At 43.2% G+C, this 23,214-nt stretch overlaps 1 protein-coding gene across 1 annotated transcript; it reads left to right on the forward strand.

Moving 5' to 3' along the window:
• Positions 1 to 42: 42 nt before the first annotated feature.
• Positions 43 to 22,929, forward strand: LOC138853891 (uncharacterized). The gene is made up of 2 exons (XM_070093465.1): positions 43 to 1,228; positions 22,640 to 22,929. Exons 1-2 carry the CDS (start codon positions 125 to 127, stop codon positions 22,667 to 22,669), a joined length of 1,134 nt encoding a protein of 377 aa, XP_069949566.1. The 5' UTR covers positions 43 to 124; the 3' UTR covers positions 22,670 to 22,929.
• Positions 22,930 to 23,214: the final 285 nt, after the last annotated feature.

Below are 23,214 nucleotides of genomic sequence, written 5' to 3' on the forward strand. Positions count from 1 at the left end.
AATACACTCAACACGAACCCCCCTTATTTATGGTAAATTGACCTCATCGCTTTATTGCCGTGAGGTTGTGCTGCGCACACGCTCCTGGTTGAGAGGCCTTCCTGCGCAGATTGATTTTCACAAGATGGCGCAGACTATCAGAAGGCGCGTCAACACTGTGTGCTTTGATTTAGTGCGGGGTGTAATTACGCCTCAGTCCGCACAGGTGCTTCTACCTTTGATTATTCGCGACACATACGGCATTGCTGATCAAGATTTGTATGGAGTATCGCTCAACGGGGCTTTCCGAATATTCGTTAAGCTACGATCGACGGCAGTGTATGAGCGCCTGGTGGAGCAGTATCAAGATGGCTGTGTGGACGTAAACTCGGCAATACGAGTTCGTTTAATTGACGTGTCGCGACACTACACTTGGGTGAAGGTACGCAACGTGCCTTTCGAAGCTGACGAGGCAGATATACGGAACGTTTTTGAACGTTATGGTACTGTGCATCTGGCAACGGCAGGTACCTGGGTGGATGGGGCGTACGCCGGCTGGCCGGAGGGTACGTTCAACCTAAAGATGACGCTGAGGCATCCCATCCCGTCATTTGTCATCCTGGACGACTTTCGGACGCAAGTGATGGTGTATTACGCAGGGCAGCGCAAGACCTGCAGGCTATGTGGTGCTTATGACCATATGGCAGCACAGTGTGAGAGGCAGCAGCAACGACAGGTTGCAGACAGAAGGACGGAGCGAGGGCCTGACCCGAAGGCGGGGCCTGCCAGCGGGACGCCTGTAAAGGGCCATAGTTCGTCTTGGAGCGAGGAGGTGGAGAGAGAGTTCCCGACGGTGGGGTCGAGCCCATCAATGCCTGTAGGATCTACAGTCTCCGCTTTGGTGGAAGGGGAGACCAAGTTGAGTGGAGGAGAACGAGCAGAGGATGTGGCTCTGGAGCAGTTGACGGAAAAGTTTTTGGAGACGAAGAGAGCTGGATTTGATGTACAATCGGTGGTGGGACCTGAGGAGAGTGAGGACGAGAGGAGAGACAGCCAGCTGACTGCAGGTGCCTCTTCTACGGGAATGGTAACCGTGGTCGAGGTGGCGGCGGAGGTGCATTGTGAGGCATCCCCCGACCAGACCATGGATGCAGAGAGTGTTCGGCGGAAGAGGACGGCAACGCACTCTGATTCCAATGATGTCTTGACCCCGGCGCAAAGACCGGGGAAGAAACCGTGGGCTGATGTGGTGAGTGGAGGCACCACAGGTGTGTCCGGTCAGGTGTTCGACCGGGGAGGGAATAGAGCTCACTGTGGTGAGCATGGTGGGAAAAATAGGAAGGCTGGTGACGTGTCTATGAAAGGAGTTACAGGGCAGCGTGTAAAACCCTTCAAGAAGGTTTCAGGTGTATGACTGTGAATGTAAATGGGTTGTGTATGAATGTGAATCGTTTGTGGCTCCAGGGGTTTCTGAGGCGTCATGCCATAGATATTGTATTCATGCAGGAGCATAACTTTAAGGCGGGTCGGGATTTGAATGTGGACGGATATCGTGTGTTTGTGGCATATTCGGACCGTTTGAAAGGTGGGGTTGGAATTCTGATTCGGGAGACAAGCCCGTTTGTTGTAATTAGATGTGAGGGAGGGGAGGAGGGTAGGGTACTCCGGGTAGATGGATGGTGGAGAGGTGAGCGACTGGCAGTGGTTTGTGTGTATGCGCCGGCGGAGCGTGATGTACGGGTGAAGAATGAATTTGTGCGTGATGTTTTGGTTTATTATTTGAGATCTCTTCCCTCGGTAACAATCGTGGGCGGTGATTGGAATTGTATAGTACGTAGAAAGGATGTGGAGCCACGGGGGGCAGGGTGTTTTTTGGTTAGCCTAAGGGATCTTTTGCTGGGCGTGGGGTTAAGGGATGTTATTGGAGGTGGGGACCTAATGGTTGAGCATACGTTTCATAGACAGGGATACGCGGCCAGGCTCGATAGGTTATATGTGACGAGAAGTGTGCGAGTGATGTGTGTGCGTACGGTGGAAGCTGTTTACACGGATCATAGAGCTGTTTATACGGACTTGACTTGGGCCAGCTTACCTAAGAGGTATCCAGGGTATTGGAAGTTAAATGTGAGACTTCTTGGGGTGGAGGAGGCGGGGTTAGATTTTAGGACAATGTGGGAGAATTTGTGGGGAGAGGGTAGGGATGTGGGTGACTTGCTGGGGTGGTGGGATGGGGTAGCTAAGGAGAGGATCCGGCGGTTTTATGTGCGATGGGGAAAGTACCAGGGTTGGATGACGTACGGGTTGCAGCAGTATTTCGAGGGTAGGTTGCAAAGTTGTTATGAGAGGGGCGTGCAGGCAGGGCAGTATCCCATGGAGGAAATCGAGTTGTTAAAAGGAAGGATTCGTGATTTGCAGAATGATAGATTTGATGCGGTGAGAGTGCAGGGTGGAATTGAAGAGGCGGTGTGGGGTGACCGACCATCGGCCTGTGTGTTAAGGGGACAGAGGCAGCGACGTATGGCTATGGAAATTGATAGGCTGGTGGTACATGAGGACTTAGGTGGATATAGGGCGGGACATGAGTTAAGAACAACGGAGGCAATGAGTGATTACGTTGATAGGTGGTTTGGAAAAAATTTACTGAGTGTAGGGGTGGATGGGGAGGCTTTCGGGAGGTTGGGGGAGAATGTATCTTGTGTGCTAAGTAGCAGTGATCGCATGGCGTTGGGGGGGGATATTGAAGAAGGGGAGGTGTGGAGGGCTTTGGAGGGGATGGCACGTGGTAAGGCTCCAGGTCTGGATGGCTTGCCCTGCGAGTTTTATGTGAGCCATTGGAATGTGTTGAAGTCCTTCTTAGTAGAACTAATGAATACGATGAAAAGGGAGGGGAGGATGGGCAGGTTGCAAGGAACTGCGGTTGTGGTTTTAGTGCCAAAAGGTAAGAAACAGGACTCGGTGCGGGACTTTAGGATAATATCATTGCTGTGTGCTGATTATAAGATTTTTGCAAAAAATTTAGGAAATAGGATGAAGTGTGTGGTGGATAGAGTGGTTGCGAGAGGACAATATGGTGTGTCTGGGAGGACGATGTATGACGGGCATAGTATTATAAAGAATTTTGTGGAAGGGTCGGGAGGGGAGCAGGGGGGGGGTGTCTTAGCGTTAGATTGGCAGGCGGCGTATGATAGTGTAGAACGTGAGGTGTTGTGGTATATATTAAGGAGGCAGGGTTTTGGGGAGGAGGTGGTACGTTGGGCAGAGACATTGTATACAGGTGTGGGAGTGTGTGTACAAGTAAATGGGAAATTGGGGAAGTGGGTATCCATGGGTCGGGGTATTAGGCAGGGTTGTCCCCTGTCTCAATTGTTGTTTGCCTGTTTAACAGACCCTTTCTATAGAAAGGTGGAAGCGTGTATGGAGGTGGATTGGGGAGTAGGAAGTGGAGTGCAGGGAATAATAGGGTATGTGGATGACACGACAATACTCGTGCGAACGCAGAGAAGTTTACGTGCGGTTGGAGATGTTATTGATAATTTCGCGGGGGTTACCGGGTTAAGAGTTAATGTGGAAAAATCAAAATTACTGGTCTTAGGAGATTGGGTGGGAAGAGAGAGTTGGGGAAGGAATGTACGTTGGAATATGGTGGACAGGATAAAAGTGTGTGGAATAGTGTATATGCGTAGTGCGAGAGAGGCGAGGATGGTTAATTCTGGACTTGTTGTGGATCGAGTGGTGGGGCGATTGGATGGGTTGAGACCAACTCATTTGACAGTACATCAGCGTGCGATTGTTGTGAATGTGTTGTTATACAGTAAAGTCTGGCACGTGGCTGCGGTATATCCGTTAGCAGGTCCGGATGTTACGAGGCTGTTAAAGAGGGTTTTCCATTTTCTTTGGGGTTCCGGGTGTGAATGGTTGAGTAGGAGTGTGGTTACTTTACCGGTCAACAGAGGAGGATTGGGGTTGATTGATTTACGGTTAAGAGTCAAGTGCATTTATTTGAAGTGGGGGTTACGCCGTGTGCGGGGTCATGCAGGGAGGGGCGTGAATGGCTTGCATGAAGAGGTGCGAATGTGGTGGGGAGGGTCGGAGATGAAAGTGTGTGAAGACGTGTTGCGGGCGTTGCTGCATGTACGGGACCCTAATAAAGTTCGAGTGGGTGTTTTAGAGCGTGTTGTAAGGGCGAAGGTAGTCGTGAAGGCTGAGAGTATCTACCCTATGTATGCGTGGAAGGATATATGGGAAAGATTACGGTTGATGCGCGTGCGTCCAAATGTGCGAGAGGTATTTTTCCGTTTTCTCCATGGTATACTGCCGTCGGGTGCTGCACTTAAGGAAAGAGGGTTGATGGTGGAGGGCGCGTGTCGGGTGTGCGGGGATGAGGAGACTGCGTTTCATGTAGTGTATTTTTGTGATAATTTGGGGAGTATCAGGGAATGGATGGGTAAGGTTCTGAGGACAGTGGGAGGAGGCGGGATATTAGTATTGAGGGCGTTAAGTTTGGACGTGGGAGGCGTCGAGGCGCCTGTGCAACGTGCAATCACGTATATAATTGCGGATTTTGTTTTTGTATCCTGGGCAATGAGAAGGAATGGGGATTGGGAGGTGCGCAAAAGGGTGTTGGCGGGGACCATTTATAGAACGTTGTGTTATAATCGGGAAATATATGGAAGTCGCTGGGACCAGGCTTTTTCAGCAGGGTACCGTAGTATGAGTGTGAGAGCATTGTTAACGTTGTGAAAGGGGGGGGGGAGTGAATTTCAGGGGATGGAACGGGCTTGTCTCCGGGGTTGGGTATGCACAACGGCTGGTTTACTGTGTGTATCTGTGTAATGCGTGGTTGAGGAAAATGTGGTTGTGTGAGTGGATGTGGTGGTGAAGTTATATGTGTTATAGATGTCTTAAGTCAGAGTCTACTGCCTTCTTTCTTTGTTGAAGTACTTGATGTACCTTTTGGCTATGGCCTGGCAAACGGGGTTTTGTGTGTTTGTACCGAGCATTTTATTGCTATGTTATATAATGTGTATAGCCTGTAGATGAGTGCGGAATGATTATGGCTTTTCTAGTTTTGTGGCTGACTCGTAAGACTTGTGGTAAGGCGAGTATGTGTGACTGTAGGGAACTTATGTACTGGGAGTTAGGTGAGTAAGAGTATGTACTTTGTTTTATCATGAGATTGTGATGTAGGTTCTTTCGGTTATCGATTATTTGTGTTGGTTGTGAGTAACCGATATATTTATATATTTATCATACTATTCTTCTTATTGTATTGTATTGTGCATTGGCAATGTCCCAGTATATTATGTAAATAGTGTATACCCGAAGGGATTATGGTTTTATTTATATTATTGAACCTGCTACAGGGGTCACCTACATGTTATGTTCTTGTTGTTGTTCTTGTGTACATAGGGTTAAGATTGCCCATCTTCTTAATGTTATGTTTTGTCACAAGCGATATTTTCTAGTATAATTGTGTAACCTCTTGTGTTTGTTAATATTGTGTTTATTTGCTATTGTACGTTCTGAGAGATTGTTTCAAAATGTGTTTATATACAATGTGTATCAACCCTAGTTTAAGGGTTTTTTATGTTAAGCTATGTATTGTATTTTAAATAAAATAAAAAAAAAAAAAAAAAAAAAATACACTCAACACTTCCACTTACCACAACTGGCACTACTGTACCACACTCAACACTTACACTTGCTACATCAGGCACTGCTGTAATACACTCAACACTTACACTTACCACAACTGGCACTTCTGTACCACACTCAACACTTACACTTGCCATCACTGGCACTACTGTACCACACTCAACACTTACACTTGCTACATCAGGCACTGCTGTAATACACTCAACACTTACACTTACCACAACTGGCACTTCTGTACCACACTCAACACTTACACTTGCTACATCAGGCACTGCTGTAATACACTCAACACTTACACTTACCACAACTGGCACTTCTGTACCACACTCAACACTTGCACTTGCCATCACTGGCACTACTGTACCACACTCAACACTTGCACTTGCCATCACTGGCACTACTGTACCACACTCAACACTTGCACTTGCCATCACTGGCACTACTGTACCACACTCAACACTTGCACTTGCCATCACTGGCACTACTGTACCACACTCAACACTTGCACTTGCCATCACTGGCACTACTGTACCACACTCAACACTTGCACTTACCATCACTGGCACTACTGTACCACACTCAACACTTACACTTACCACAACTGGCACTACTGTACTTCACTCAACACTTGCACTTGTCATCACTGGCACTACTGTACCACACTCAACACTTACACTTGCTACATCAGGCACTGCTGTAATACACTCAACACTTACACTTACCACAACTGGCACTACTGTACCACACTCAACACTTGCACTTGCCATCACTGGCACTACTGTACCACACTCAACACTTGCACTTGCCGTCACTGGCACTACTGTACCACACTCAACACTTGCACTTGCCATCACTGGCACTACTGTACCACACTCAACACTTGCACTTGCCATCACTGGCACTACTGTACCACACTCAACACTTACACTTGCTACATCAGGCACTGCTGTACTACACTCAACACTTACACTTACCACAACTGGCACTACTGTACCACACTCAACACTTGCACTTGCCATCACTGGCACTACTGTACCACACTCAACACTTGCACTTGCCGTCACTGGCACTACTGTACCACACTCAACACTTGCACTTGCCATCACTGGCACTACTGTACCACACTCAACACTTGCACTTGCCTTCACTGGCACTACTGTACCACACTCAACACTTGCACTTGCCATCACTGGCACTACTGTACCACACTCAACACTTGCACTTGCCATCACTGGCACTACTGTACCACACTCAACACTTGCACTTGCCATCACTGGCACTACTGTACCACACTCAACACTTGCACTTGCCATCACTGGCACTACTGTAATACACTCAACACTTGCACTTGCCATCACTGGCACTACTGTAATACACTCAAGACTTACACTTGCCACACCAGATGTTGTGAGGGTTCGTGGAGATGTGATGGTTGGAGTTAAACACACTTGTTGAATTGAAACACTATATTAGCAGAGTGTGAAAGGGAAGAGCCCAAGCTGCCTGTCTTGCCTCTTGTAGATCTGTGCGGGAACTGAGGGAGTTACAGCGATTCTTAAGCACACATGCGCATCCCGTGACGTTCTTAAGCACACATGCGCATCCCGTGACGTTCTTAAGCACACATGCGCATCCCTTGACGTTCTTAAGCACACATGCGCATCACGTGAAGTTCGTAAACCTGTATTCCCTGGAACGCAGGCGGGAGAGATACATGATTATATACATCTGGAAAATCCTACAGGGACTAGTACCGAACTTGCACACGAAAATCACTCACAACGAAAGCAAAAGACTTCACAGACGATGCAACATCCCCCCAATGAAAAGTAGGGATGTCACTAGCACGTTAAGAGACCATACAATAAGTGTGAGGGGCCCAAGACTGTTCAACTGCCTCCCAGCATACATAAGGGGGATTACCAATAGATCCCAGGCAGTCTTCAATCTGGCACTGGACAAGCATCGGTACCTGACCAGCCTGGCTGTGGCTCGTACGTTGGATTGCGTGCAGCCAGCAGTAAATGCCTGGTTGATCAGGCTCTAATCCACCATGAGTCCTGGTCACAGACCGGGACGAGGGGGCGTTGACCCCCGGAACTCTCTCCAGGTAAACTCCAGCTAAACACATGCTAGTTGCTGATCCTACTGAAATATATATATGGATGATACGACCTACAATATACTACACAAGTTTACGTTTAGGGGAATTCAATAGCTATACTGACACAGGCACTACTGTAATATTAACGCTCAACAGTTATACTTGCCACAACCGGCAGTACTGTTCCACACTCAACAGTTACGAATTTACTAACTTTTTTCACTAAGGTGTTTGAGGAGCTAGATCATGGTAATGAATATGATATTGTGTATATGGACTTCAGTAAGGCTTTTGACAGGGTCCCACATCAGAGACTATTGAGGAAAATTAAAGCACATGGAATAGGAGGAGAAATTTTTTCCTGGATAGAGGCATGGTTGACAAATAGGCAGCAGAGAGTTTGCATAAATGGGGAAAAATCAGAATGGGGGGCACGTCACAAGCGGTGTTCCTCAGGGGTCAGTGTTGGGCCCGTTGTTGTTCACAATTTACCTAAACGACATAGATGAGGGAATAAATAGCAACATAAGCAAATTTGCTGATGACACCAAAATAGGCCGTCCAATTCATTCTAATGAGGACACTAGAGCACTCCAGGATGATTTGAATAGACTGATGCAATGGTCGGAAAAGTGGCAGAAGTGGTTTAATATAGACAAATGCAAAGTTCTAAGTGTTCGACAGGAAAATAACCATGCAACATATAAACTAAATAATGTAGATATTAATACTATTGATTGCGAAAAGGATTTAAGAATTCTGGTTAGCAGTAATCTAAAACCAAGACAACAGTGCATTAGTGTTCGCAAGAAAGCTAACAGAATTCTTGGCTTCATATCTAGAAGTATAAATAATAGAAGTCCTCAGGTTGTTCTTCAACTCTATATATCCTTGGTTAGGCCTCATTTAGACTATGCTGCTCAGTTCTGGTCACCGTATTACAGAATGGATATAAATGCTCTGGAAAACGTACAGAGGAGGATGACGAAGAGGATCCCATGTATCAGAAATCTTCCCTAAGAGGATAGACTGAGGCCCTGAATCTGCACTCTCTCGAAAGGCGAAGAATTAGGGAGATATGATCGAGGTGTATAATTGGAAAACAGGAATAAATAAAGGGGATGTAAATAGCTTGCTGAAAATTTCCAGCCAAGACAGGACTCACAGCAATGGTTTCAAGTTGGAAAAATTCAGATTCAGGAAGGATATAGGAAAGCACTGGTTTGGTAATAGAGTTGTGGATGAATAGAACAAACTCCTGAGTACAGTTATTGAGGCTAAAACGTTGTGTAGTTTTAAAAATAGGTTAGATAAATGCAAGAGTGGGTGTGGGTGGGTGTGAGTTCGACCTGACTAGCTTGTGTACTAGGTCTTATGTCGTGCTCCTTCCTTAAGTGGAAGTGACCTGACTAGGTGGGTCATTGGGCTAATCCGGGGTAACATGGACCTGCTTCACGTGGGTCAGTGGTCCTGCTGCAGTGTTCCTTCTTTCATATGCCCTTTTGATCTTATGAGTGGGTGTGGGTAGGTGTGAAATGGACCTGGCTAGCAGCTAGGTCAGACGCAGTGCTAATCCCTTAAGTGACGTGCCTGACTTCACTAGTTCAAGGCATTGGCTTAAGACGGTGGGGAGAAATGGAGCTGCCTCGCATAGACCAGTAGACCTGTTGTAGTGTTCCTTATTTCTTATGTTCTTATGAGGGCATGTGGGGGAAAAGTTCAACAGATAGGAGTAGCGAGCGAGTATATGGTAACGATAGTTTGATTACCAGCTGCTTGTTAAGGTAGGGTAAGTCTAGCTCCCTCTATATCCCCCTTCTCCCCACCCCGAAAGGTGACGTGTGGGGCTCTGGCCAAACAGTAATCATTCGACTCAAAGCTCGCAGCACAACTGTAAGTAAAAGCCTGCTCCTATTCTAATGGACTTACTGGTTGAAAACTTCACTTTTGACCAATAATAAACTTAGTCCTTTCAGCCTTGATCTCCATGTTAGATGTTTTGATAATCACCACGTCTTTTAGGTATTGCACTTATCATGGAGAGTGATTTCTTAAGCAGTGGGTAACCTGTCTCTCTTTCCAGCTTGGAATGACAGATTGGGTCACCTGCCAAGCAATGAGAAGTGTTGAAGGAGAAGGACTTTTGCAAAAGTCCGGAGACGTCACTTTTTGATCTACCTACCTGATTAACTGTAGGCGACAGCAGACAACAACCCCTCATCTTTGTAGTGGTAAAGAACCTGCTTTCCTGTCATCTGGACTGACTATTCAAGGCTATATATAGACTGTGAAGAACTAGCCGTTGGGTTGTCACCAACACCTGTGACACCCCAACATCATCAGTAACGGCTACAATTTCTACAAGACAGTGTCAACCTCAACCAGACACCCCAATATAACTGTACATATTAGTGCTGAATTCAAATGTCATTTTTTCATTACATTTTTCATTTTTCTTTCAAATAGGATAAACCTTCATGTTTCACTGTTTTATCTTTGCATTAATAAATAATAAAGTGTTTATTTTTGTGAATTATTATTTCTTTTTCTATTCATTAATTTTCCTGAGGAGGAGCCAGCCTGAGTAATACTGTCTGAAGTTGTTACAGGGCTGAGTAAGCCTTCACAAGTGGCGACCTTGCCAGGATCAACTCGACTGAATCAAGATTCAACTCCATCTCGAATCTACCATTGGAACTTCAACACCGAATACCACAGACAGTTACCACCAGCCATGAGTAATCATTCTCTATGGTAGGACTACAGTACAGGTATTTAAAAGATTTGGTGATTTTTATAGTCTCAATTTATTGTAAGTCAAGTCAAGGCAGGATATACTAGTTAATTCTGTCACCTTTATTCTTGAGCTTGAAACGATTTGGAGGAATAGATTCTAAGGACCCAAGATTTTCCAGTGACAAGTTGTTTCATTGAGCTCTTTATTATATCAATGGAACTATCGTAGGACTCTCTCGATTTGTTGGTGAGAAGATTGGATGGTCAAGGGACCCCATTCTACTTACTGTTTGCTCGGAGCCGGCATAGAACCCTCCATTTTCATTCACACATACTGTTTAATCGAAGCAGGGATCGAACCCTCCGATTTATTTACAGTTTGAGTGGAGCAGGAATTGAACCCTCCGTTTTCTTTGATATATCCGTTACAATTTCCCTTGGTAGTTTAAGTTATTCTTGCAAGTATGGAGGAATACCAGTTTTGGATGAACACTGAGAGTAAGTTAGGAATAACAGGGAAAAATTTAGAATCTTTCATTAGTGCTAAGATCCAGGAAAGAATAGAGAAGGAAAGAATTGAGAGAGAAGAAAGACAGAAAGAGAAAGAGAGGAGAAAAAGGAGAGAGAGAGAATCGAAAGAGAGGATAAAAGGAGAGAGATTGAATTGAAAGAGAAAATCAAGAAAGAGAAAGAAGGGAGAAAAAGGAGTGTGATAGACTTGATCGTGAGGAGAGAGCTAGAGTACGTGAGGAACAAGCTAAAATATGTGAGGAACAAGCTAAATTAAGAGACCTTGAGGAAAGAGCAAAGGATAGAGAAGTTGAGGAGAGAGCTAGAGAACGTGAGGAAAAAGCTAGAGAACATGAATTAAGAGAGAGAGAAAAAGATCCTGAGCTTGAAAAATCTTGCCTTGAATTAGAGAATAAAAAGTTAACTTTTACACAACAACAATTAGAGGAAAGAGTAACTGAACATCATGCAGCTAGTGCACATATTCCAACACCTAATTTACCTCCCTTCACAGAGGGGGAAGACATTACTTCATACATTATCAGGTTTGAAAATACCACTACCCTCTGTGAATGGCCTGCTGACACCTGGGCTACCAGGTTAGGAATGTTTTTTCTGGTACCGCTTTGAATATCTATGCAACTTTGTCGCAGGATATTATATGTAATTATAACCTACTGAAGAAGGCAATCCTTAAAGCATACCAAAAAGCCACAAATTCTTACAGGAAAGATTTCAGGTATGCCACTTTACAGCATGGCCAAAACTTTTAGCAGTTACAGGTAACACTCTTCCGTTTGTTCGACTTTTGGATAGAGCTCAGGAATTGATCACAGTTATGAATCTCTTAGAGACTTCATGGTTGCTAACCAGTTCCTGACAGCTCTTCCCTACCAGATACGAACATTCATTGGAGACCGTAACCTGATTAAAGCTGATGAAGTTGCTGAGGCCGCTGACTTGTATACTGAGGCTCATAATTCCCATAAAGACCTAAAGGGATCAAACCCTAAGGGCAAAGGTTCACCTGATCCAAAGAAAACAAAGCCTCTAATTGAAAGCAAACTAACGTCTTTTATTCCTGTTTGTCATTTATGTGGTATTAAGGGACATAAACGTCCCGATTGTCCTTCTAAGAAGGTGCAAAAAGTTGTAAGATGTTTTAAAGACTGTAATGACCAGGCACCCTTCTGTTCGGAAACCGTTAATGGACTTAATGTATCTACCATTTTACGAGACAGCTGTTCCCTATCCTTAAAGAAACTCATTCCTCTGCTATTCTTTCAGACTACTTGGGTCGTACAGACACTGTTCCTACCATCCATTGTTACATTAGGTCTAAGTGGTTCACAGGTTGGTCTGAAGCCGTACTAGCTCCCATCACTTCTTGCTCCGTACTAATAAGTAATGTCAAAGGTGCCATTCTTCCTTCTGAGGTTGACCTTTCATCACCAAAGATGGGCATCAGTTTTTCAACTCCTCTTCCTGTAAAGTCAGAAAAGCCCCTAGACAGTTCAGAGGAGTCAATGTCTCGTGATATTCATGTGGGGTTAGAACCAGTGATACTACTTTCGAAAGCGAGGTAATAGAATCACCGGTTAACTTTTTAGATGAAAGTGAGGATATCGCCTCCAATACAATAAATGTCTTGACTAGGGCTCAGACCAAAGCCCAGGCTTCTCCTATTGTCCATCCTTTGATTTTCCCTGACTTTAAGCCTTTAGATGTATCTAAGGACTCATTTGTCAATTTACAACGTAATTGCCCTTCTCTTCAGAATTGCCATAATGCAGCTAACAAAAATCAAGTTATCCAAAGGAAAAACTTTTCATATAAATTTGAATATATAAAAGGTATCTTGTATAAATCGGTATTCAAATTAAATTCAGATGAGATAAACTATTCCATCTTAGTTGTTCCAAGTCAATGCAGGGAGATCGTTCTTAAAATGGCTCATGATATGCCAGTGGCTGGACATTTCTCACATTGTAAAACTTTGAATAAAATTAGGGAAACCTATTTTTGGCCCAGAATGTCCTCAGATATCACTACATATTGTAGATCATGTAAAAATGCCAATCTTTGCAGTACCGTTTGAAAGAGTAGCTATTGACATCGTTGGTCCTTTATCACCACTTTCATCTGAGGGACATAGATATATTTTAACATTAGTTGATTATGCTTCGAGTTTCCCTGAAGCTGTATCCTTAAAGACTGTATCCTTAAAAGTCCATTTTAAGGAAACTTTGCTCCCTTAAACCTAAGGAGTGGCATCGTTACCTACCCTGTGCTTTGTTTGCCATGAGGGAAGTTCCCAGTGACTCTCTGGGGTTTTCACCTTTTGAACTTCTCTATGGTAGACAGGCCAGAGGTCCACTGTCCATCCTTCATGACTTATGGACTAATGAGGAGGTAAATGCTGAGGTTCAGTCTTCTTACCAGTTTCTCCTTGACCTTAGATCCAAACTTGAGGAGACCTCTGACATAGTTTCGAAAAACTTAAGCTTATCAATAGACCAGTAAAAAACCTATTTTATGCCAAATATCAGAGGAGAAGTTTTAAAGTAGGGGATGAAGTTCTGGTACTTTTACCCCAAAAAATCATATTATTAGTAGCATGGAAAGGTCCGTATAAGGTATTGAAAATTTGTGGGAAGGTTGATTACCTCATAGAAGTCAAGGAGAAACCTGAGCTTTATCATATCAACATCCTTAAGAAATATTACCGAAGAAATGCCGTTAACTGTCTTAATGACTTTGATTTAGTTTTTCCACACGAACTTGATAAGACAATTGATGAGTGTAAGGTGTGCGTAATTGACACCTCTAACTTAGACTATGATGAAAAACTACATGACTTGGTGACTTTTGACCACTCAGGTGATGACCATAAGAAACATGAACTACTTCAATGTTTTTACTGATATTCCAGGTGTCACCTCCACGGTAGTCCATAAGATTGACTTAGTCACAGACAGTTCTAGCAAACGGAAATTATACCCAGTTCCAGTTCACCTTAGGGATGCATTTGACCGAGAGGTATAGAATATTAAAACTAAAGATCATTGAACCTTCAGTATGTCCATATTGCTCACCAGTAGTCATGGTTAAGAAGGAAGACAATTCATATAGACTTGCTATTGACTTCAGAGGCCTTAATGCTATAACTCGGTGGGATGATGAACCTATGCCCTTAATAGATAGCGATCTACACAAATTTTATGACTCTCCCTTCTTTTCAGAGATTGATATTGCGCAGGCATATCATAAAGTAATGTTAGATCCTTCTTCTAAGCAGTACACCGCTTTTCCTACTCACCAAGGACTAATGCAGTATAGAACTATGCCCTTCGGTCTGGTAACTGCCTGTGCTACCTACATGAGACTGATGAGAAAGGTCTTGGGTAATATGCCAAATGTTTCAGTTTATTTTGATAACGTTTACATAATGACATCCACATGGGATGAGCATATCCAAACATTGACATCAGTTTTGCATAGGTTACGCTCACATGGCCTCACTGCCAAACCGAAAAAAAAAATGCTTCCTTGGATATAACAAAATTAGATATCTCAGACTGATTCTTTCTAATAACTCTTCGCAGCCTCTCCCCAGTAAGATCAAAGCTTTACTAGAGTTTAAATTCCCCAAAACCATGAAGCTCACACATAGCTTTCTTGGTTCTGTCAATTTTTATGCATGGTTTATCCCCAACCTTACTGATCTTACAGGCATATTTCAGACTTCCTTAAAAAGTCTATGGAGGAACCTCTTGAACTTTAAACCATACCCCCGGCCGGGATTGAACCCGCGGTCATAGAGTCTCAAAACTCCAGCCTGCTCGAGAAAAGTTTAATGAGATTAAGAGCATCTTCTCTAAGGACCCTATACTTAAACTTCCAGATATTAATAAGCCGTTTTGTTTAAGGACTGATGCCTCCAATACCGGCTTAGGTGCAGTGTTACTACAGTACCATGATGGTACACCCTTCCCTGTATGCTTCCTAAGCTGGAAACTTCTTCCTGCAGAAACGAGATACTCCACAATAGAAAAGGAATGTTTGGCCCTTGTGTGTTGTATCTCCAAACTTAAATTCTACTTACTGGGTAAATAATTCATTTTAGAAATGGATCACAAACCTTTGATATTCCTAGAAACTTTTAAGGAAACCAACAGTCGCCTCTTGAGGTGGACTTTGGCACTCCAAGCTTTTAAGTTTCATATTGTGTATATCAATGGTTTATCCAATTATTTCTCTGACTGGTTAAGTAGTGACAGTCAGTAGATGATTTGGTACCTTACGTGACTTACCTAATTTAGAACTTTTTCCTTGCCTATTCTTCTTATTCTCCTTGACTATAAGTCTTGGCATGGGGGAGTATGAGGGAAAAGTTCAACAGATAGTAGTAGCGAGTAAATGTATGGTGACAATAGCTTGATTGCCGGCTGCTTGTTAAGGTAGGATCAGTCTAGCTCCCGCTATCCCCCCTCCTCTTTCTCCACCCCGAAAGGTGAGGTGTGGGGCTCCGACCAAACAGTAATCACTTGACTCACAGCTCCCAGCACAACTGTAGGTAAAAGCCTCTGCTCCTATTCTAGTGGATATATTGGTTGAAAGCTTCACTTTTGACCGATAATAAACTTAGTCATTACTGCCTTGATTTCCATGTCTTACTTTAAAGTCACCAATTTTTTAAGTACATTACACTTATCATAGAGAGTGATTTCTTAAGCAGTGGATAACCTTTGTCTCTTTTCTAGCTTGGAATGTCAGCTAGGGTCATCTGTCAGCCAAAGAAAGTGTTGACGGAGATGGACTCAGCACAGGTAGACGCAATCAGGTAGGTAATCTACGTACCTGATTACGTGTAGTTAACAACAGGACACTACCCCTCATCTTTGCAGTGGTGAAGAACCTGCATTCCTGTCATCTGGACAGACTATTCAAGGCTATAGACTCAGTGAAGAACTAGTCGTTGGGTTGTCACTCAACACCTGTGACTCCCCACATCATCATTAACGGCTATAATTTCTTCAAGACCGTGTCAATATCAACCAGACACCCCAGTTTACTTTTACATATTAACATTAAATTCAAATGTCATTTTTTTCATTTCATTTTCCATTTTTCTTTAAAGTAGGTTAAATATTTCATATTTAAGCATTTTATATTTTCATTTCTAAATAATAAAGTGTTCATGTTTGTCAGCTTTATTCTTTTTCTATTCATTAATTTTTCTGAGGAGGAGCCAGCCTTGGTAATATTTACTGGAGTTGTTACAGGGCTGAGTAAGCCTTCACAAGCACACTATTTACATCCCCGTTATTTATTCCTGTCTTCCATTTATACACCTCAATCATATCCCCCCTAATTCTACGTCTTTCTAGAGAGTGCAGATTCAGGGCCCTTAGTCTATCCTCATAGGGAAGATTTCTGATACATGGGATCAACTTCATCATCCTCCTTTGTACATTTTCCAGAGCATTTATATCCATTCTGTAAAACAGTGACCAAAACTGTGCGTCATCATCTAAATGAGGCCTAACCAAGGATGTATAGAGTTGAAGAACAACCTGAGGACTCCTATTATTTATGCTTCTTGATATGAAGCCAAGGATTCCGTTAGCTTTATTGCAAACACTTATGCACTGTTGTCTTGGTTTCAGATTGCTGCTAACCAGAACTCCTGAATTTTTTTCGCAATCCATAATATTAAGATCTACATTATTTAGTTTATATGTGGCATGGTTATTGTCGTGTCCAACATTTAGAACTTTGCATTTGTCTATATTAAACTGCATCTGCCACCTCTCCGACCACTGCATCAGTCTACTCAAATCTTCCTGGAGTGCTCTAATGTCCTCGTCAGAATGAACTTGACGGCCTATTTTGGTGTCACCGGCAAACTTGCTGATGTCGCTCTTTGTGCCCTCATCTATGTCGTTTATATATATTTTGAACAGCAGGGGGACCTAACACTGACCCCTGTGGAACACCGCTCGTGACGCTTCCCCACTCTGATTTCTCCCCATTTATGCAAACTCTCTGCTGCCTTTTTTTCAGCAATGCCTCTATCCAGGAAAAAATTTCTCCCCCTATTCCATGTGCCTTAATTTTCCTCAATAGTCTCTGATGTGGGACCCTGTCAAAAGCCTTACTGAAGTCCATATACACAATATCATATTCATTACCTTGATCTACCTCCTCAAATACCTTAGTGAAAAAAGTTAATAAATTCGTAAGGCAGGAACGCCCCTTTGTAAAACCATGCTGAGATTCGTTGATTAATTTATGCTTTTCAAGGTGGCTACGAACTGCCTCGGCAATTATCGATTCCATAAATTTTCCCAATATGGAAATTAGGCTTATTAGTCCATAGTTCGAAGCTAAGAACCTGTCATCTGCTTTGAAAATAGCTATCACATTTGCCATTTTCCAATTATCTGGCACCATGCCAGTTTGTAGTGATATGTTGAAAAGATTAGCCAAAGGTTTGCTAAGCTCCTCTTTTCATTCCTTTAGAACCCTTGCATACAGTTCATCAGGGCCTGGGGATTTGTTAGGTTTTAATTTATCTATTTGCCTAAGGACCAAGTCACTTGTGACCCTAATCGTGCACAGTTTATTATCGTCCTGTTCTACATAATTTATCATTACTGGAATATCGCTAGTATCCTCCTGTGTAAAACCTGAGAGGAAGTATGTGTTAAAAATTCTACACATTTCCTTATCACTGTCAGTGAGCTGATCTGAGGAACTTTTGAGTGGGCCTATCTTGTCACTGATCTTACTTCTGTATACCGACATTTCCGAGTATGTTAAGAAATGTAGTGTCTGTATGCAGCATAAAGGAAATGTCAATGGTCCTAAACCAATCCAGGTGTATCCAACCACTAGCGAACCGTGGGAAAGAGTTGCGCTAGATTTGTTAACCAATTTTAAATGTTCCCTCCAAGGTAACAAACATCTGTGTGTTATGGTAGACCATTTCACCAGATATTGTGAGTTAGTTCCTATTGCAGATAAGACTGCTGAGACAGTAGCTAAAGCGTTTAAAGAACGCATTATCTGCTTGCATACCACCCCTAAGTCCCTAGTAGCAGAAAATGGAGGTGAATTCTGTAGTGCACTACTGCACTACACTCAACACTAACACCAACAAGCACTACTGCACTTCACTCAACACTAACACCACCAAGCACTGCTACACCACACTCAACACTAACACCACCAAGCACTACTACACTACACTCAACACTAACACCACCAAGCACTGCTACACCACACTCAACACTAACACAACCAAGCACTACTACACAACACTCAACACTAACAGCACGAAGCACTACTACAATGCACTCAACACTAACACCACCAAGCACTGGTACACCACACTCAACACAAACACCACCAAGCACTACTTCACTACACTTAACACTAACAACATCATTCAGTCCACAGATGTTCAAAATAGAGATACTTCTGGAGATTGATCAAAATGGGATGAGGCCTCAGGGAATAGTGTCGACCCACTACCAGAAAACCTGGTGGAAGCACTGATGTCCATTCAGGGGTAAAATATATTGAGGAATCAGGAAAAATATATGCACCAGCAGTGAATGCAGCTACAATAAATCCTAGTAAACAGAAGTACAATTTATGTAAATACTATGCCTTGGGTATCTGCAGGCACGGTATATCTGGTAAAACAAGTGGGACATGCACCTTTGACCATCCCAAAAAATGCCGCACCCACATGACAACAGGAGAGTGCAACTTCCTTTCTTGCAACTTATTTCAACCAGAAATGTGTCACTCATCAATCCATGAAAGAAAATGGTACAATGCATACTGCCAGGCATATCATCTCAAGGGGACTAGAAGACACAGACCAACCAGACTATGGGAAACAAAAGAGAGGAACCTCAACCTCTCCAGGGACAGAAGGGTTTTAGGGCCAGAAGGGAAAAAAAAGATTGGCAAGAAATGACAATAGCCCTACACCACCTGAAAACACTTCTGGAGCAGAGGCACGGACATTGGCCTCTACCCCAGAACAACAGATATTAGAGCCAGCAAATAAAACCCCCCTAAATTCCACCGATACGACATTTGTCTTTGCAAACATACAGGGTCTAAATCCGTCAAAAAACAACAAAATTCGTTACATCACGGGACTGCTCACAGAATCAAATGCAATGTTTGCAGCATTCACAGAGCCCCACATAAAGGATCATTATGACAACGAAATATGGATCCTAGGTTACAGCCTATTCCAATGCGACAGACTAAACAGGCAACAAGGGGGGGTTGGCCTATCTGTCACAGAGTCGTTCATTTGCCCAGAACTACTAAACACCTCAAATGATGTAGTTGAAGTTTTGGCGATAAAGATTGAGAACCAAAACCTTGTCACCGTTGTAGTATACAAGTCTCCAGATGCAACTTCCCATCAATTCCAGGAGCAGCTTGAGAAAATTGACCACTGTCTGGAAAATCTCCCAATTCTTGCCCCAAACATCTTGCTATTAGGAGATTTCAACCTGAGACACGTAAAATGGAGGAGTATAGCAAACAGTGTTTTAGCAGAGATCAACCCGGGAGGCAGCTCAGATGAAAATTCACACACACACGAATTATTAAATCTTTGCAAAAAATTCACCTTAAACCAGCAAATAGTAGAGCCTACAAGACAAGCTGGGAAGATATTCTAAACAACACGAACCCAAACATCTGCCTTGAAAAAAATTAATTCTGTGGTTCTTAGATCTGCTCAAGACACATTCCATTAAGAAAAAGAAAGAAAAGATGTAAACTAGAAAGTGAGAGACGTTCTCTATACAGACGACAGCGAAGAGTCACAGAGCTGCTGAGTGGGGCCAATATATCTGAAATATTAAGGGAAGCACTAGTCAATGAAATTGCAAATATCGAACTTAAACTGAAGGAATCTTATAGGAGACAAGAATCACAGGAAGAACTAAAAGCCATAAAGGAAATTGAAAAAACAACCCAAAATACTTCTTCTCCAGTATTGGGCCCCTGCTTAGGCAGGATGGGACATACACAGATGATAGCCAAGAAATGAGAGAAATATTACAGTAACAATATGACTCAGTGTTCAGCGATCCACTGCCCACTCTAAGGGTAGACAATCCGAATGAATTCTTTATGAACGAAACCCAAAATTTGGTCATCCCAAAACTCTTGGATATTATTATAACTCCCCAAGATTTTGAAGAGGCAATTAATGACATGCCCATGCACTCAACCCCAGGCCCAGACTCATGGAACTCCGTGTTCATCAAGAACTGCAAGAAGTCCCTATCGCATGCCTTCAGCACTTTATGGAGAGGGAGCATGGACACAGGGGTCATCCGACACACACTAAAAACAACACAGCCACACTCCACAAAGGTGGCAGTAAAGCAATTGCAAAGAACTACAGACTGATAGCACTAACATCCCATATCACAAAAATCTTTGAGAGGGTTCTAAGAAGCAAGATAGCAAACCACCTAGATACCCATCAATTACACAACCCAGGACAACACGGGTTTAGGGCAGGTCGCTCCTGCCTGTCCCAGTTACCGGACCACTATGACAAGGTCCTGGATGCTGTAGAGGATAAACAAAATACAGATGTAGTATACAAAGACTTTGCAAAGCTATCGACAAGTGTGATCATGGTGTAATAGCACACAAAATGCGGGATAAAGGAATAACGGGAAAAGTTGGTAGATGGATCTACAACTTCCTGACAAATAGAACACAAAGAGTAATAGTAAACAGAGTAAAGTCCCAGGCAGCCATAGTAAAAAGCTCTGTTCCACAAGGTACTGTACTCGCTCCCATTCTATTCCTCATCCTCATTTCTGAAATAGACAGAGATGTGAGCCATAGCTCCGTGTCTTCCTTTGTGGATGACACACGTATCACCATGACAGTGACCTCCATCGAAGACACCGCGAGACTCTAAGAGGACATCAACCAAATTTTCGAATGGGCCACTCAAAACAATATGAAGTTAAACGAGGAGAAATTTCAACTACTCAGATATGGAAAACTTGAAGAAATTAAAAATGTATCAGTGTATACCATAAATTCTAACTACACAATAGAGTGGAAAAGCAATGTGAAGGATCTGGGAGTGATAATGTCATGAAATCTCGCCTTCAAAGACCACAACAATATATCTACCTCATCCTCTAGCAAAATGATAGGATGGATAATGAGAACCTTCAAAACTAGGGATGCCAAGCCTATGATGATTCTCTTCAAATCGCTTGTGCTCTCTAGGCTGGAATACTGCTGTACACAAGGCTGGCGACATCGCAGACCTGGAGAGTGTACAAAGAAATTTCACGGCACACATAAGTGCGATAAAGCACGTAAACTACTGGGAACGGTTGAAGGTCCTTGATCTGTATTCCGTCTAGCGCATGGGAGAGAGATACATGATAATATACACTTGGAAGGTCCTGGAGGGATTGGTACCAAACTTGCACACGAAAATCACTCCATAAGAAAGCAAAAGACTCGGCAGGAGACGCAACATTCCCACGATGAAAAGCAGGGGCGCCAAAAGTACAATGAGAGACAACACAATAAGTGTCCGGGGCCCAAGACTGTTCAGCTGCCTCCCAGCACACATAAGGGGGATTACCAATAGACCCCTGGCTGTTTTCAAGAAGGCACTGGACAGGAACCTAAAGTCAGAACCTGACCAACTGGGCTGTGGTTGGTACGTCAGCTTGCTTGCGGCCAGCAGTAACACAATGGTTGATCAGACCCTGATCCACTATGAGGCCTGGTCTCAGACCGGACCGCGGGGGCGTTGACCACCGAAACTCTCTCCAGGTAAACTCTAGGTAAACACAACAAGCATTACTACACCACACTCAACAATAACACCACCAAGCAAAACTACACCATAATCTACACTAGCACTGTGAAGGCTTACTCAGCCCTGTAACAACTTCAGACAGTATTACTCAGGCTGGCTCCTCCTCAGGAAAATTAATGAATAGAAAAAGAAATAATAATTCACAAAGATAAACACTATTTATTAAATCAAACATAAAACAATAAAACATGAAAGGTATATCCTATTTGAAAGAAAAATTAAAAATTAAATGAATAAAATAACATTTGAACTCAACGCTAATATCTACAATGGTGTCTGGTGTTGGTGACACTGTTGTTGAAATCGTAGCCGTTGCTGATGATAAGGGGGGGGGGGCAGGTCGCAGGAGTTGGTGACCATCCACTGTGTGAGGGAAAAGTAGGTGTAAGTGGGGTTAAGGTTGTTCGGGCAACCAGGAACCATTAGCGAGTTACGTTGCGCGCGCACACACCCCCCCCCCCTCTCTGGCGGGCTGGGGCAAAACTAGTTCCTGGTGTCCGATTTGTTAAAGTTTCTACTCCTGGTAATATTTACCTTACCTGGTGTGGATTGAAGTTTGGAGAGTCACTTCACCTCCACTCTTCTCCTAATCAGGTGGGGTGATCTACCAGGAGTATTACTGTTTGTTCTTTTCTAGTGTTTGCTGGTTACAAGTAATGATTTTGGCATTTATCATTCTTTTTCTTTCTTAAATGTTATATTATCATGACTATGGGTAACCAGTTTTATTTTCTCTTATTTGTCAGCTCTGTTCCTGGCGTGGTCTTCCAGGATAGACGCCAGATAAAGGGGCAAGACGTGTGTTAATAATACTTATTAACATTATTCTACAACTACCGGCCCTTACCTATTCTACTTGTGCTCCATCCAAGTGGTAGGAGATTCCAGAACATCGGATTACCATCTGCCCAGGATAACCTACATAAATAACATCAGAGGAACTATCCAGGGCCATACCTACTCCTACCCAACTACAAGAACTGAAGGCCATTTTTTTTTATTATATTTAAATTTTAAGTAAAATTCTCAAATCATTTTTCTTGTTTTTCCTAAATCATTTCTTTATTTATTTTTCCATTAGTTTCTTTTGTTCAGTAGGAAGGCGTTCCACTGACACACTGGCTAGTTCTTCACAGTATACCAGTGAGTAATCTCTCCTGATGACAGGAAAGCAGGTTCTTTACCGCTGCAATGCTCTGGAGTTACGTACTGCAATTTCATACAGGTGCACAGGTAGTTCAATACAAAATGGAGAAGTCTCTGGACGTTAGTTCTTCTCCTGTTCTTCTCGTTGATTGACAGGTGACCCTCACTGTTATCC

Source organism: Cherax quadricarinatus, chromosome 42, assembly GCF_038502225.1.
Source record: "Cherax quadricarinatus isolate ZL_2023a chromosome 42, ASM3850222v1, whole genome shotgun sequence".
Lineage (NCBI taxonomy): Eukaryota > Metazoa > Arthropoda > Malacostraca > Decapoda > Parastacidae > Cherax > Cherax quadricarinatus.

What these genes read in the sequence shown, in the direction of transcription:
- LOC138853891 (XM_070093465.1), top strand. Translation starts at nt 125, where the DNA reads ATGGCGCAGACTATCAGAAGGCGCGTCAACACTGTGTGCTTTGATTTA. An exon ending in AGAAACCGTGGGCTGATGTG is followed by an intron (nt 1,229 to 22,639) that starts GTGAGTGGAGGC and finishes CTTATTTGTCAG; the next exon opens with CTCTGTTCCTGGCGTGGTCT.